Raw genomic sequence first — 16,566 nt, 5'->3', positions numbered from 1 at the left:
CCTCCCAACTCTGCTTCTTCCCTCCAGGGTATATCTGCAACATAAATGTTATGGAGCATCTCGTAAAGCACCAACGGTTCATCATAGGTGTGTGTTTGTGTGTGTGGGTTGAGGGACACAAACCAACTCTTGTTATGTGCATTTGCTATTATTTTTGACATTGTATAGACTGTTGATGTATTGAACCATCAGAAAAAAGTTATTTGCATCCCTTAGCGGATGTAAATGGCTGTGAAACAGGATTCGCCTTTGCACCCTGCTGCAAGGCATTGCATCCTGTGTCTGATTCTGACTCCTTGTGTCTGAGCAGTAGTCTTGTGTGCTATTCTGTGTCTGTTCTCCTAGGCCTCTCTATGGTGACTGTGTGTCATCAAGCTGAGCTGAGGCTCTTATTCTACTTTTGCCATCTGTGTGAGAAGAGCTGCACACAGAAACAGATAATTGGCCACCTCTACTCTCCCGCTCACCTCATCAACTACTTTGTAAGGGTCAACATTCAACCGCCTGTGTTTCCACATTACTGTTTCTATTATATCCATTTTTTTGTATAAGGTTTTGAGTATTATATATTTTTTATAACAGCATTATATTGCTTTTGAGATGCCCTCTGATGTATTTTTCCGGCGTACTCAAGGTTGTTTAAAGTAGGGGAGTTGGGGATGCAGTGAAAAAGTAAGATTTGGTTATTGCTGAGTGACGTTTCTTTAAATGTGATGCATTTTAAGACTTACACAGACCCTGATGTGCTGAGTTTCTCGTGGTTCCCGGGCCCGATTATGTTCCAAGATCTGAAGCCCGTAGCCATGGGGGATATAAAGAAGAATGGCAATGGGGTCTTACAGGTTTGAAACCTTTTACACTCCAGAAATGTAGAGCTGGCAAAAATGTGTAAGCATCTTGCTGTTACCTCCTATCTGTCGAGATGGGCTCTGTGTTAGCCCAAATAGTTCGACCTAATTTATGTTAAACGCACTATGGCACAATGCTATTTTTAATTGAGTGACCCTTGTGTTATTTAGGTTCTGGATTTGCCTAAAGACCTGTTCAATGTCATCAGGGGACTCACTTACGCTTCAGGTACTTCAATGCAGTGAATTCTGCTTGAGTTTTACTATCCCAGCCAAAAACTGACTTGTTTTAACCTGGTCATGTTCCTCCTCAGCGATGTCTACACTTGAGGAAAATGAGAAGCTTGCATCGCAGCTAAAGGGTCAGTTTCTTCTTATAATCATCCTTTGATTATTTTGTATTAACCCTAACATGGTGATTCCAAAATGCATCCTAATATTTATTATTTCTCATTGTTTGGTCTGCTGTGCTTAATTTTTATACAGTGTCAGTAAAGCATAAATGATCCCTTCCATCCCATCTCCTTCCCTGCAGTAACCCTGAGCCTCACACTTTGAGAAACCCTGCTCTGTGTCCTATTCATTGGCTTATCTTCCTTTGTGTTGGTTTACCTTTTTTTCAAACTTTTTTTTACTATAAATATTCCAAGCAATTCTACTCCACCAAGTTGTTTATTACGATACAGCAACTGAAGCCCTCAGGGTAATTCTTTCATTCAGCGTTCAGTGGTTAACACGTGTTCTTGGTATTTTTTTAGAGAGCAAACCAAAGCGGATATCGGTGCAGAGCTACGTGGCAGTCCCACACAGAAAGCACGCCCTCCTGGGTCAGTACACACCACAGGAGTACACCATCGGTCTGACCGCGGTCAACCAGGAGAATGGATAACTTTCTTTATAAGCTGCCTCACGCCCCGCCTTCACATATGTGGTTGTGGTCTACCTGCAGGTCTCCAGCACCTGGTGGAATGCGTCTGTGACGGCAAGAGTGGTCAGAGGTTCCACCTGTGCACGCTCTGCCAGATCACACTGCGCGGACACGCCATCATCCGCCATGTCATCAGCTTTGACCACGTCTATCGCTACATTGTAAGTGAACCCACTGTGGATCTTTAGTGACTACTAGTTTTAAAGTAATTTAGAAAAAAAGAGCCAAAGAGCTCTGCTGTGAATTCAGATGCATGCCTATCGCCATTAGTGTGCAGGTAGAGGTTAGGCATCATGCTCAGGAAGGCCTGCGGGCAGGTTGGGGACATTTGGGTTTGAACCCAGTACCTTTCGTCAGGAAATCGATTTGCAATAAGCCATTACACCCCCCTGCCCCCCACCATTTTTGTCAAATTGCATACTTTGATAAAATTGTTTTGTGCGCATACTATTTAATGACCTGGAAATGTGTTTGTATGTAGAACACATGGCACCCCTCAACCCTGAGATCCAAGGAATACTACACGGAGTACAACGCCCTCTTTAAAACCAGCATGTTGCATTATGCATGGCAAGCGGAGGAAAGGAGTGGCACAAACAACAGCATCAAGGTCTGCATGCCACTTTGTCTACTAAACTAATTAGAGGCTGAAAAGATGCTGATTATGAACAAGTCCAAAAGTCTTGATATAAATACGACAAACCAGTACATGCAAAATGAAATGAGATATGAATGAGATGATTCTAAGATATCTAAGCCTTCAAATATTTTTTTTATAGATAGGAGAAAGTTGGTTAGAATAAAAAATACTGACTAAATGACTAAAATTAAAACTAGAATAATATAAAATATATACCCTTCCCTGGGCTTCAGTTCACATTCTTAAAGTCTAAATTAACCCCTTGTTTTTCAATCAAATGGCAACACTAAAAAAGATATTGCAAAATCTCTTAAATAGTACGGATTTTGGAACGCAGGGCTAGCTTTCCTGAGATTATGTGGAGGATATTGTTGTTCCCCCCCCCCCCCGCCCCCTTCCTGTGTATGTTAAGTAGGTCAACAGGAAGTAGCCAGTGGTGCCAGCTGTTATTTTAGTTATTTCCACACATTGACTTAATTTTTTCTGTTAAAGCAATTGACAGTTCCGACCAAAGTTTTTAATTTGTTGGAGCCGTCCTATTCAAAAGGTGAGTTGTCTAAAGTGTATTGACAAATCATTAAAAATCCTCAAGGTGATAGTGTATTAACGCGTTTCCTTGGTGTTTGCAGCCTTGGACACACTGGAAACCATCAGTAGGGAGTGCAATGGGAGAAGCTTGATCACTAGCATACAACCTGGAGATCCCCTTGGTGAGTAGCAGTTTAAAAACCTCTGACAAGCTGTCAACTTTTTTTTTTAAACTGCCTGCATGATGACACTTCAAAGTGAAGTGTCTTATTGTTCATATACCAACATTTGAGTATGAATAGTCATAAATAAATATAAAAATGTTTGTTCAAAATACATTTAGCTGATTAGCTTTGTGAGTATGCAAGCAAGTGTTGCTTGCATACTTGATTAACACCTATCCACGCCTCCTTTGAATAATGTAGTGGTGACTGAAAAGTTGAACATGATCATACTGTGGAAGTAAACAAAGTTCTAATTGCTAGGGCTTGTTGTAATGATTATTAGGCCCTAACCGACAAAGTTTCCTTTCAGGGGCTTTAAAGTCTGAAAAAGAAGAAGTACAAAGAAGATGCATAGGTTTTATAGAGAAAGTAGCTGAGAGAGGCAGGGTAAAAAACTGGTTATTTCACAAATGGATAATGCGATCTTTGGCAAAAAAAAGTCAAAGGTTTTAGAAATAATGGAAATAGGAATGTATTTACAACTGACATACCCCTAACAGCATAGAAAATTGTATGTATATATTGTTGAGCTTTAATTAGGTCCTATGAAATCCGTAGGAACCATATTGTAATCATTATTATTATTATTGTTATTATTATTATTATTATTATTATTATTATTATTTTTTTATTTTTTTATACAATGCAGGCTGAGCCTTAAAGCGGTACACACGTATTATACCGACCAAGCTCACCATAACTCCACATACAGAAGAATTATATTTCTAAAAATATACGCTAACCTGCCCTTGGCCACTGTCGGCCATACGGTCATACTGTCATACTGTCGGCCATACGGTCATACTGTCGATAATGCTGTCCGTCATACAGCCATACTGTCTGTTATATTCAGATTCAGCTTTATTGGCCAGGTTTGTGTAACAAACAAGGAATTTAACCTTGGTTAACCCTTAGCTCTCAAAGTACAACAATCCACACTTGAGTTGTACCTATTGTTAATATATAAAGAAGAAAACACAAAACAGAACAGTACGAAATATAAATATACTGTATACAGTAGAACAATACAATATAATATAGTATACTAATTTTCAAAAAATAATATACAATAACAATTTAAGAGAGGGAAGAAATGGTGCAATATCAGTGCATTCAATATACGGTCAGAAATTTAAGATTTCAATATAAATACAGTGCAAGGTAGTTCAGTGCAATGGCAATATATGAATAACAGCAACATTGGAATTGATCATACGGTCATACTGTCGGCCATACAGTCATGCTGTCGGTCATACAGTCATATGGTAAGACAGTAGGACCCCCTCATGGGTGCTTGCAACTTTATTTGTTGATACATCAATTAGGGCTTGGCGGTATGTCGATTTTGAAATGTATAGATATTTTTTCAAACAAGATATGTAACAAGATGTTATCGTCAACATCGATATAGTTAATTTGCGTTGAAATTACAGCGCATTTGCCCCCAAAAAAGCCGTTTGAGCACACCTGCCGCCTGCTATTTCCTTACTCTTCTTTTCTCTCCGTCCCACTCTGCCTCTGACTCACTCACAGTGTTGCCAGATTGGGTCAAAATTCTCCCGCACAATCTGGCAATACTGACTGTAGCGCGTTGGTCCCAGGGTTGCCAGATTGGGTGGGAAATCTTGCCCAATCTGGCAACTTTGCTCACACACACTTTGCTCACACATTTTTTTTAAATCCCCTTCAGTGCAAAACATGGAGTCCTTCAAACGCATTTGCCACATCTAGCTACCCTGGCCTACACCCAAATTTAGTATTGAGTTTGCAATCAGCAAGGCAGGTTAACGAGCACAGCGACGCAGGCAGGCTGGAAATGAAAGGACAGCGGCGCCCCTCTGGTGTAGAGTGACGAGTTGGAGCGCTGTACTATTATTTCCATGTCCCCACCACGATTTGTGATCACTAACACTGTTATTTACTCGTTCAGCAGTTGAAGATGAAGACCAAAAAGGTAAATCTAAATTTTTAATCCTGGATCAGGGTTCAGGTTAAATTGCCAAAATGTGTGGATTCCTCCTGCATGCAGTGACCAATCCCAATGGGCCTAGGAATTAGACACTTCCCCTGTGTCCCCCACCTCTCTGGCTATTGGCAGCCACTTAAATGTAGGGCAGAAACATTTATTTCAAATTGATTGTAATTTTCTATACATCCCAACAGCAATCAATAAATCAAATGCTCTTTCAAAAATAATAAAAATCCTTTATCCTTTGCTTTTGCAGGCCTGTAATAAGCCTTTCCAATAATATAATTTGAATGGCTTAACTGTCTGTCCACTGATCCGGCTTCTTGTATGCACTCTTCCCGTGCAATTATTAGGGTTAGTCTCCCACAAGGATAGGCAGCCCTATTGCTAAAGCTAGCAAGCTAGTCACATGTTTTGGGGAAGTGGCCCTGGAGGAAGTCTTGAAGGGAGGGCCGGGGTTTAGTTTTCGGTTAGTTACTTTCAGAATGTAGCTTGCTCTGGCTGGCCTCTCCAAATTGCCTACTCTAGCCTTAATTCCTATAACTTGCAAATGTTTTTCTTTGTTTTTTTTCTTTGTCAATAAAAGCTAAATAAATCTCCAATTTTGATTTGCCTCTTTGCAGAACGTCCCACTAAACCATCTTTGAAACTACGATGCCAGGTACATTTAATCAGGGGTCAAGACATTGCTACTCGGCTGACTGCCTTCCTAATTTTTACTAATTGTTATAATTTCCTCACCTCTTGGCAGAACTGCAAGACGGATGACCTTATGTCCAAGTACACCAAACATTTGAACCATTGGACCCATGCTTCTGTAAGCCAATTGACATAATCGTTGTTTTGTATTTTATTTTTTTATATTGAAATATTCCCTAACATACTTATGTGTGAATGCTACCAGGAACAGAGGAGTATATTTGGTTCAGGTACGTTTCTCTGGTTAAAGCTGTACTATTATTTCCATGTCCCCACCACGATTTGTGATCACTAACACTGTTATTTACTCGTTCAGCAGTTGAAGATGAAGACCAAAAAGGTAAATCTAAGTTTAGAATCCTTGTTTAACCTCCTTGTGTCTTGGATAAGCACAACACTTATACAAACTAAGAGAGCCGAAGTTTGAAAGATACTTTATTGTCAATTAAAAAGTAAAAACAAAACCTGAGTACTTTTGCAAAGAACTTTGGATCAAGGTTCAGGTTAAATTGCCAAAATGTGTGGATTCCTCCTGCATGCAGTGACCAATCCCAACGGGCCTAGGAATTAGACACTTCACCTGTGTCCCCCACCTCAGTTCCCCACTGATGAATATACACTTATCCTCTTCCTCCGGATTCTCAGTAGATAACATCAAAGAATTGACCTCTTAGACATTACAGTCATATCAGAGATAAGGCAGTGAGGTACTCTGATTAAATGAAATCCTCTCCATCTCTTCTTATTCACTTATGAGGATGAGATGAGGTGAGGCTAATGCTGGGTTCATCTCAGGGGCTTGAGTTACAAGAAGGGGGCAAGATAACGCCTATACCTCCTTTGACCCTATTGTCAATTTCTCCCATTCTTTTTTTATTTTAAAAATGTAACGTGCATTTTGTGACAATTAGTTTATCATTGTATTGCACAGAACAAAGCACAGCTTCTGGATAACATGTTCGACTTATGTGTCGCACACAGAAAACCAAACTCTACAATAAATAAAACACCAAACCTTAGCTACACTACACTTTAGTTGCATAGAAATGACATGCTGCACCACGATTTAGTTTCATGAAAAGACATGCACAGTCGGGTTAATAAACTTCTGGATGTTTTGGTGAAGGTCGCTACTTGCTGTAGACAAATCAGCATGATGCATGCATTATCGTAGTTTCAGTTAAAAAGTTAAATGTCTTACAGCAGTCACATTAACATGGCATCCTTGTTGTTCAAATTTTAGCAAGAATCCCTTACTTGAAGCTGTTTTGTTTAATGAAGCGTCCGTCGGAAGAACCCATCATAGGTGCGTTATACCCTTAGAACATTGGATGGTCCTACTTGTACGTGTTTTTTTTTATATATACATTTAGGGTCTTCATCTTCTCAAACAAACACATTATGTTTCAGGTCTTCCCTTCATTGTGGTCTGCATCTGTTCCAAGGTTAAAATTCCAGCTGTTTACCTATGCTTTGCCTGTTCGGAGTACTTCTCGGAAGCAGAAGTCTTGAAGCACATGAGTTCTCAGAGGCATGCCTTGTTTACAGTGGTAAGCAGATGCGAACCCACAAGACGTTTAGAAGAAGTTCTAGAAAAACGGCAAGAAATGTAAAATCACCTGGCAGAGGCAAATCGTGGTGATACTTTAGGCAGGGGAAAGGGTAAAGGTGTTTGCAAGCCTTGGCTTTTGAAGATATATTTGTAAGAATTTCAAAAGGTTGTATCAGCGATGTTGGGTGACGTCACTTCTGTTGGTACAAACAGAGTCAGCTAGCCACTCTCTTCCGTGTTTAGTGGATCAAGAAAAAACTATCATGAACGCGCATCGGATTTAAAATAGTTTTAGTTCTTTCTATCTTTCCATAGCCTTCCTTATTCTTGATTTGGAAAATACACATTGATATTCCCTCATCCTCCTCCTCTTCCTCTTGGGGATTGATTCAGCCATTCTAGCTCCTGATCAAGTCAGACGCCGCCCTCCTTCAGCTCCCACTTAGCTTGCAAAACCCCGCAACACTCAGCCCTTTTTGGTGATTGGTTGGAATACTATTGTTTGGGGTTTTGAGTGGTTGGTGGTAGCATATGTTTTTTGTACGATCTCGGACCATAGGCTGCCTACAGAGACAAGTTTTTTTGACGGCCTGCTTATGGGGTGGGCAGCTAGCGGATCTTGAGGAAAGATCAGATGAAAGTGATCATTTATGTTTTGGCCTAAAATCGCTGATACAACCTTTAAAGGGGACATATCATACCACCAGGTGCGAGTGTGATTAGCCATTACAAGCAGGTTTGAAAATGTGCAGCATTGTGACATCACAGGTGGGCGTGTCCATCTAGATGTGTGCTGGATAGATCAGTCTACCAGCCTACCCAGTAGACTAGCAAACACTGCTCATCTATCCGTCACACATCTAGGTGGACACGCCCACCTGTGATGTCACAATGCTGCACATTTTGAAAACGGCTTGTAATGGCTAATCACACTCGCACCTGGTGGTATGATATGTCCCCTTTAAGTTAAGGTGCTACAAAGAAAGATAAGCCTCAGGCAAATTTGCTAGTGTTCTCTCTTCCGCTCACACGCTCTCTCATCTCGATGATTTACCCATGAGAAGCTTTTGTGTCCTAAATTGAGAACAGATCTTTATGGAAAGTGTAGTGCAATAACCCTTCTTCCTCTCCCTCAATCTCGCTCTTTTTTGGATCTCGCACTCTTGCGGTCGCTCTCTTTCTGGGTGATCCACAGCTGCAGCAGAGGGTGCCTTTTGCATGGCACGACAATATGGACACAATGGTCCTGAGGCAATTAGCGCTGGAAGAGCAGCAGGCCAATGGAGATCGCATTCTAAAGGTACAAGTGATGTGTTGTACTTCTGTGTGTAGTACAACTACCAAAAGTGACCTGCACCAATTCGTGCAAAGCAGTTTGTCTACACATTCCCTTAATTTTGAGATTTTAAAGAATGAATGTAATCATTTCTCTAACAGGTCTTTGATATACCTTACTCCATATTTTCCACGCTCAAGTTGACCTTCTACAGTAAGTAGCAGCTTTAGCACAACCTTCACAGTGGAAGTTTGTAAGAATGCTTCTTTTGCTTATTTTTATTCATCTTTATTTGTATTAAACCTTTATTTAACCAGGTAGTCTCATTGAGATAAAAAAATATTTTTCAAGAGAGACCTGGCCAAGAAGGCAGCATCAAACGGTCACATTTAGGTTTCACACAAATAGAAAAACGAATGCATAATTATTACCCTTTACTAACTTATTCCTTTTATGTTTTGTTGTAGACTTGACTAGAGGAGAAGAACTCAGGAATGTTCAGAAACATTTGAGAAATGACGGTTGGTAATTAAATTCAAATTCCTTTTATTTATATTTGAATTGCAAACAATTGTAAACAATTAAATCAAATGTAAATTTATATCACAGTTCCATGGCTGACCAACCCGAAGCCTGAACTTCCGTTGCTAGGTGAGCACTTGTATTTTTATTGATTGGTATTTATTTTATGTTAAACTTACCACTCAATGTATCGACACACTTCAACCACAAACAAATCGTTTAAGTACGTTACATTCCCGGTACCTAGGTTGTATTTTTGACAAGTACAGGTTCCCTCCCATTTGTGTCATTCAATTATATTTGTATATTTATTGATGAACCTTTGTTATTCAGAGAAGCATTTTGTGGTTATTTAATCCTCCTTGCATTGTCAAATATACACGGTTGTTCAGTTTATTCGTGTTACTTTTGTGTTCTTGAACACTGGTTCCCTTCCATCCTTCCGTCTTCCTACTCCTGCACCGTGTCGTCACATGGTCTTGTGATTTGTTTGTGATTTGTTTGTTTGCACGTGCCCGACTATTCTCTCCTTGCGCTCGGGGGATATGTATATTCCCTGTTCATTTACTTTGTTGTGTCCCTCCATTTGCTCTTTTTTTTTTCTCCGCTTCCGTTTTCTTTAGGTCAGGATTTTGTGGTGAAGTACAGCATGATGCATGGACAGAACTCAAAAGAATGGAGATTTCTCTGTCTGCTCTGTGGCCGGAATCTGGGAAGAAAGGAGAGCACTGCACACGTGCTCAGTTATGAACATGCAAAGAATTTCCTGGTGAGTGTGAAGGCAGCATCTTTTTAATCTTTGTTCATCGAGATGGTAAAGGTCAAAAGGCACTTGCTCTCCTTGTGGACCCCCGCCCAACCCGGCTTCTCCAGGTAGAAGCACTTTGCTAGAAGAGAAGGAAGTGAAGGTACCAATGGGAACTATTACTGGGTTTTGTCTCGCGGCTAATATTACAGACAATATGATATACAATATATACATTATATGAAGTAGAAGCCAAATACAATAACTGTGTTTTTGCGTATGAGACGCATCACCATGCATGCAGAATATGGCTAGACGCAGAATAACTGCTTGATTCGCTATTAAAACTTTGTTCCTTTACCTTTTTTATTAAAAAGCTTCATGACGGTTTTGAAAGAACAGCACCGTGTTGATCTTAGTTTGAAAACTTGCTTGCAAAACAAAATAGCTTGTAGAAAAGGGACGGATTTCTTACAGATTAGTCTTGTTCCAAGCACTCAACATTATTTCACACTTATATACATTGTTGATTCCGATATTCAACCTGTTCTTTTCCTAATAGCAAGGACATTGTATGGCAATCGGGAAAATACGTGTGCAATGTGTAAAAGGAACTAATCGGAAGTAAATCGGCTCTTGATGAGTGTAGGAATGTGTGTGGATGATGGCTGGTTGAAGCAGACTCAACTGGCGGAGTCTGATTGGACTCTGGGGCTGGGTGAGGCTGCACACCTGTTGTACACACTGAGTAAACACTGTGTACAGGTTAGACCAGCCATCTCCACACACACTCGGGAGTGATCTCCTGCATGGCAGCGGCGCACCCTTACCGTTTAGATTAACTAAACTTTAACAATAAACCAGATTTACCACTACCACCCTGCGTCCTGTATGTGTGGAGGAGACCAGAAAAGTCACCTAGGTGACTTGTATTAATGGACATTGCTACAATGAGATATTGAGATTTGGTAGTCAAAAAGGGGAATATTGAACTGGATAAATTCAAAGATACATCTTCCAAATGCAAGGCATAATTTGAGTTCAAACTAATCTCTGTCATTTCTTTCCAATGTCTAAATTAGCCTTTTAATCTCAAAATGCAAAAATGTGCCAGGCACATAAAGCAGAATGTGAATACAATTATTATACATGCACATTATGGTTGTACAATTTTGCAGTCCTTATAGTCAAACCTATATACTCGTTGGCCTATGGAAGTAGACGTGCCTATTTCTACGTTGACTTATGGAAATAGTTTGAGAGGGCTTGGCCCTCACGTGCCTGTACAATCAAAGCACTGGTAGTCGTAGGGTATTTGCACTCTTGCAGGGTAACCGCAGTCTATGGACAACCCTGGACCAAGAATGTCAGCAAAGAGCTTACCGGCTCCCGGTGTCTTTTGTCGTGTAGGAGTGTCAACTTTTCAACTCTTGGTCTATCCCTTTTTGAAGACTTGCTTTCTATATGCAGTGTTGGGAAAGTTCACTTTCTACGTGAACTAGTTCAAAGTTCAGTTCACAAATTTTAAAATGAACTAGTTCAGTTAAACGTTCATTATTCAAAACTTGAACTGTGAACTAAGTTCACAGTTCCACAAAATGAACTAGTTCATACTTCTTTTTTTCAATATGTTGCTGTGAGCTATTACTTTTTTCCGGTATTTTGAACATTGAGCCCCCTTTGTGGTTTGTCTAGGATGAAATAGAGTGGTTGAATCAAGTATCGTAGCGAAATACAGTTTCTATGATGTTTTATTGCACATTTAGCGCATTTTGTAAATCCCATTGATTTCTGTTGGAAATGGAAAGGGGTGGTGTTCACATTTGGTTGTAGTCTTTTCGCTCGGTTCTAGCCCTACTGTTGAGACGGAGAACCGAGCGAAAAGACTACAACCAAACGTAAACAGCCCCCCTTTCCGTTTCCGGCCAACAAGCAATGATTCTAGGAGGTATTCTAGTCCGCTGAGCTATGAGCCAGAGAGCTAACGTTATGGATTGTACATATTTATAATTCGAAATTCGTCTCAGCCTTTATACCACAGATATTCTAGGGTCTATAGCATATAACCTATAGCATATATGTCTGATTACAGTTTAATTCATTTTTCACACCGCACCATTCGCTTCAATCGGAATCACGATGGTCTATACTTTCAACATAAAGTGTACATATTTATAATTTGAAATTCCTCCCAGCCTTTATACGACAGATACTGGTCTATAGCATATAACCGTGTTTTCTGATTACAGTTTAATGTAACAGTAAGCTGACAACACCGCAACTGCAAATTAACCACACGGAGATAACCATGGCAACCGGTCAAACAACACAGCGTTCTGCGCGCGCATCCGCCGTGTTGATAAAGAAATAACCCCCTACTGAACGAAGTTAAACCGAGTGAGCGTGCCGTTCAGACACCAGAATGAACAAGTTCATAGTAACGTTCATCAGGCAGTACAGGGCTCAACGCTAAGGTTTTTTTCCACTTGCCCGGTCGGGCCAGTGGGTCTGAATTCTACTTGCCTGAAGTCAATTTTCACTGGCCCTAAATATAAATAGTTTTTTTTATTAGTGGTTATCAAATAACGACAAAGATTCCGGTAAATTGTTATATTTGACCTTTATTTACAATGTATGAATGCATCTGACATTGTTGGAACATTTGTATTTTTTCTTTTGAGTTTTTATCCCATATTTTAAACTTTGGCACTCGTAATATATAACATCAAAAATATAAAATAATAATCCCCTCACACCCGACGTGCTCTCTGACCTGCTGACAGCCATCGTCCTACAACACGTTCCGCATTGAAGTTGGCAACTGCTGGCCCCTCGATGCTAATGTATAGGAGTTTCCACAGCATGTCAACTGAACGGCTGCCACGCCAGGCAGATTTTATGCGTTTCATTGCACTGAAGCCACGCTCACAAGCAGCAGCGGAGAGTGGGAGCACGAGGATTAGCTCAATCACCATCAGCAGGTTGGGGAAGCTCTGTAGCCTGTCAGGATCTTCAAAAAAGTCTGCCCATACCTTGGTTTGTTGAGCCTGGGGCAGCGCTTTTATGACCACTTTGGCACTGGGCCACTCTTGGTGTCTTGCCTGACTCCTGTCACAGCCCGCCCTATCCAGTATCTCGGCAAAGTGTTCTGTGATCACAAGTAGATGGTCCGCTCCAAAGCTGGCCAGCTCTGCCTCCTCTGTGGGCCACTCCCTTGGGTCCACCAACCTTGCAGCCGCTAGAAGAATTTTGTCTGACTCCAGGCTCTTGAACCGGCTCCTCAGGCTTTGGATGACCTCGTCAAGGAGTTGGCTCTTCAATCTAACAACATAAGATGTCTTTTTAAATTTTGTTTTAAAGGCAGGGACGCTAATAAAACATTTAACACAGTAAACACAACTAAATGAGCCCTTTTATGAACAACAGGCTAATTGAACTGTTAACCATGTTCTTATTTTTTTAATTTCCTACCTGTTAAATCTATCCCTGCTCTCCTGGCTAAAGCTCTGTAGCTGAACTGCATGGAAGTGGCCCTCTGCTGACTCCTGAAGAAAGGTTTCAAGGCTCTCTCCAACTGTTGTGTGCATGGTTGTAAGCATGAGCAGTGTTGTCTCAAAGGCCTGTAAGGCCTTTGGGAGTGTAACACCGTCCTCCTGAAGCTTCAGACTTAAACTGTAATGGATTACAATGTCACCTATTTTTTTTTTTTTTGAACTTAATTTTTATTTGAGTTTCATACAAAATCAAACAGAATCTTACTCCTCATATCTGCTGTTTCATACACAAGGTAACAGTTATGGTACAACAAAGGAAACGGAGACACAGTGACAAAGAAAAATATAAAATAAAACAGAATAGAATAAAACAAGATGAAATAAAATTATATCAGTATACCCATAGCAGGGCTCCACCTTTTAGTGAATATATGTTTTTGGAGCCTCAGGGAATATGTTATTTGTTCCATTTGATATATTTCCTTTATTTTTTCAGTCCACATATTGTGTGTTGGAGGGTCAGGCTTCAACCACCTTACTGTAATACATTTAATTGCTGTTGCTAGTAGTATCTGTAAGAGATATTTTTTGGCTCTTCCTTCCATGCCTCTTTGTAATAGACCTAGTAGGGCCACCATTGGGTCCATTGTAATATTTCCATCAAATATTTTATTAAGTGTTTCAAACACTTCCTTCCAGAATGCTTCCAGTTTTGGGCATAGCCAGAGTATATGGGTCTGATTACCAATGTGTGGCCCACAGTTTCTCCAGCATTTATTTGAGTGTGTTGTGCTAAATTTAGCTGTAATTTCAGGTGTCCGAAAGAATCTCATGACTACCTTCCATTTAAATTCTCTCCATACATTTGAATTAGTTACCATATGTACTTCAGTACAAATTTCTTCCCACATATCATGTGATATGTTGGAATTAATTTCAATTTCCCATCTCTCCTTAACCTGTGCAGTATTATTCAAATTCATGCTCAGGAATATTTGGTAACAATAGCTTATTATTTTCTTATCCCATTTTTTTGTTTGTACGTTAATCAATAACTCTTCAATTAGCGTTGGTTTAGTAACTTTGTCCCAGTCTTTGTGTTTTAATAAGAAATCCCTTAACTGTAAGTATCTGAAGAAATCTGTTCTTGGTATCTTAAATTCCTCCGACAGCTGTGTAAATGATTTAAAATTGCCAGCATTGTGGAGTTCATGTAAATTGGTGAGCCCATACTCAGACCATTTCCTGAAGCCTGTATCCAATTTAGAGGGCACAAAATCATTCATATATCCAATATTTGTAAGTGCTGAAATTGTTTTAGGTAGCCCGAATGTAGATATTATTGTCTTCCATATTTTTAATGTAATTTTGGTCCAGACACCCATACTTATTTTACTTGGATGGACATCTAAGAATGGCAAGGCCTGTATAGGTCTTTCACATAAACTCTTTTCAATATTGAGCCAGCGTGTGTATGATAAGTCCTGAAGCCATATTATTAGCGGTTTTAGTTGCGCAGCCCAAAAGTAGTATCTCAAATTAGGTAGTTTGAGCCCTCCCTTTGCTTTAGATAACTGTAACACTTTTAGTCTAATTCTTGGTCGCTTTCTCTGCCAGATAAATATTGAAATAAGTTTGTCCAATTTGTCAAATGTAGTTTTGGGGATGTCAATAGGTAACATTTGAAACAGATATAGTAATTTAGGCAGCACATTCATACGGACACTCTCAATGCGGCCCAGCAGAGATAGGGGCAATATTGACCATCGGTCTAAGTCCTTACTAATGTTATGAATTAAACTTTTGTAATTGAAATCGTATAGTCTTTCTAATGACAGTGGTATATGAATTCCTAAATATTTGATGCCATTTATTGGCCAATTGAACCCACTCTGCAATTTAGTTGTATCTGAGATGTTGCCGCCTATATCCATGGCCATTGTTTTGTCCACGTTTAATTTGTAGCCCGAGAAGTATCCATAAGTTAAAATGATGTCCTTTAAACATGGTATTGTTGTTACAGGTTTTGTAAGGTACAGCAATACATCGTCAGCATACATTGAGATTTTATGCTGTTCTCCGTTTATCGTAACTCCCCTAATATTATCATTATCCCTAATCAGCTGTGCTAATGGTTCAATACTGATATCAAATAACAGAGGAGATAGTGAACAACCTTGTCTACATCCACGTTCCAGAGTGAAACGGTCTGAGAGAAATCCATTCACCTTAACTGCGGATTGTGGATCCGAATACAAGGTTTGTATCCATTTGATGAAGTTCGGGCCAAATTGGAATCGTTTCAGAGTTTGAATAAGGTATTGCCAGGATACTCGGTCAAATGCTTTCATGGCATCTAGGGATAATATCATTGACTCCTCTTCTTTAACTTTTGGGTGTGTCATTAAATTGAATAACCTTCTGATGTTGTCTCCATAGTATCTCCCCTTTATAAACCCTGTCTGATCGGGATGGATAATTTCTGTAGTCATTTTATTGACACGTCTTGCCAGAATAGCAGTTAGGATTCGTAGATCTGTATTCAATAATGAGATAGGTCTGTATGATTGGCATTTGGTGGGATCTTTGCCATCTTTATGTATCACTACTATAGTAGCCTCTCTCCAAGAGGGGGCCATGGTTCCAGATTTTAATGCATGATGGTAAGCGTCTAGCAATAAAGGCGATATACTCTCTATGAAAACTTTATAAAATTCGTTAATATACCCATCCGGGCCAGGGCTTTTATTACTTTTCAGTGTGGAGATTATCTGACGTATTTCCAGGTCCTTAATTGGCTCATCCAGTTCTCTTGCCATAGATTCAGGTAACTCTTTCAATTTGATGTCTTTTAAAAATTGTGCCAATTCCTCATCATTTGTGCAGGTGTCTGTATTTTTGTATAGATTCTTGTAAAATTCTGCGAAGGACTTGGATATTTCATCCGGCTTTGTGAGAGTTGAATTATTTTCCTTTAATTTCTGTACTATGTTTGATGATTGTTGTTTTTTAAGTCTAAATGCTAATAGCCTACTTGCCCTATTGCCATTTTCGTAGTATTTTTGGTTAGTGAATCTTAAATTGCCCTCTATTTTTTCATTAATTAAGCTGTTTAGGTCTCTGCGTGCTTCTTTCAAATTA

At 39.7% G+C, this 16,566-nt stretch overlaps 1 protein-coding gene across 12 annotated transcripts in view; it reads left to right on the top strand.

The window, feature by feature from the left end:
* Positions 1-16,566, top strand: part of LOC307085086 (uncharacterized protein) — a 43,289-nt gene that overhangs the window by 2,447 nt on the left and 24,276 nt on the right. For 8 of the 12 annotated variants that reach the window (XM_079749750.1, XM_079749751.1, XM_079749753.1 and 5 more), the window contains 22 exons: positions 28-87; positions 346-482; positions 726-842; positions 1,020-1,077; positions 1,163-1,210; positions 1,607-1,675; positions 1,798-1,937; positions 2,258-2,386; positions 2,909-2,963; positions 3,046-3,126; positions 5,099-5,122; positions 5,761-5,798; positions 5,889-5,954; positions 6,042-6,066; positions 6,153-6,176; positions 7,080-7,142; positions 7,247-7,386; positions 8,584-8,688; positions 8,826-8,877; positions 9,132-9,185; positions 9,274-9,315; positions 9,810-9,955. In XM_079749750.1, coding sequence (XP_079605876.1) covers positions 28-87; positions 346-482; positions 726-842; positions 1,020-1,077; positions 1,163-1,210; positions 1,607-1,675; positions 1,798-1,937; positions 2,258-2,386; positions 2,909-2,963; positions 3,046-3,126; positions 5,099-5,122; positions 5,761-5,798; positions 5,889-5,954; positions 6,042-6,066; positions 6,153-6,176; positions 7,080-7,142; positions 7,247-7,386; positions 8,584-8,688; positions 8,826-8,877; positions 9,132-9,185; positions 9,274-9,315; positions 9,810-9,955 — 1,673 coding nt within the window. The remainder of the gene's footprint in view (positions 1-27; positions 88-345; positions 483-725; positions 843-1,019; positions 1,078-1,162; positions 1,211-1,606; positions 1,676-1,797; positions 1,938-2,257; positions 2,387-2,908; positions 2,964-3,045; positions 3,127-5,098; positions 5,123-5,760; positions 5,799-5,888; positions 5,955-6,041; positions 6,067-6,152; positions 6,177-7,079; positions 7,143-7,246; positions 7,387-8,583; positions 8,689-8,825; positions 8,878-9,131; positions 9,186-9,273; positions 9,316-9,809; positions 9,956-16,566) is intronic. The other 4 variants (XM_079749754.1, XM_079749755.1, XM_079749746.1 and 1 more) reach the window with 4 other exon arrangements.

The sequence above is a fragment of the Pollachius pollachius genome (genome assembly GCF_949987615.1).
Source record: "Pollachius pollachius genome assembly, chromosome: 13".
NCBI lineage: Eukaryota > Metazoa > Chordata > Actinopteri > Gadiformes > Gadidae > Pollachius > Pollachius pollachius.
The sequence above is the reverse complement of the archived record's forward strand: the minus strand, read 5'-3'. Positions and strand labels throughout refer to the sequence as shown.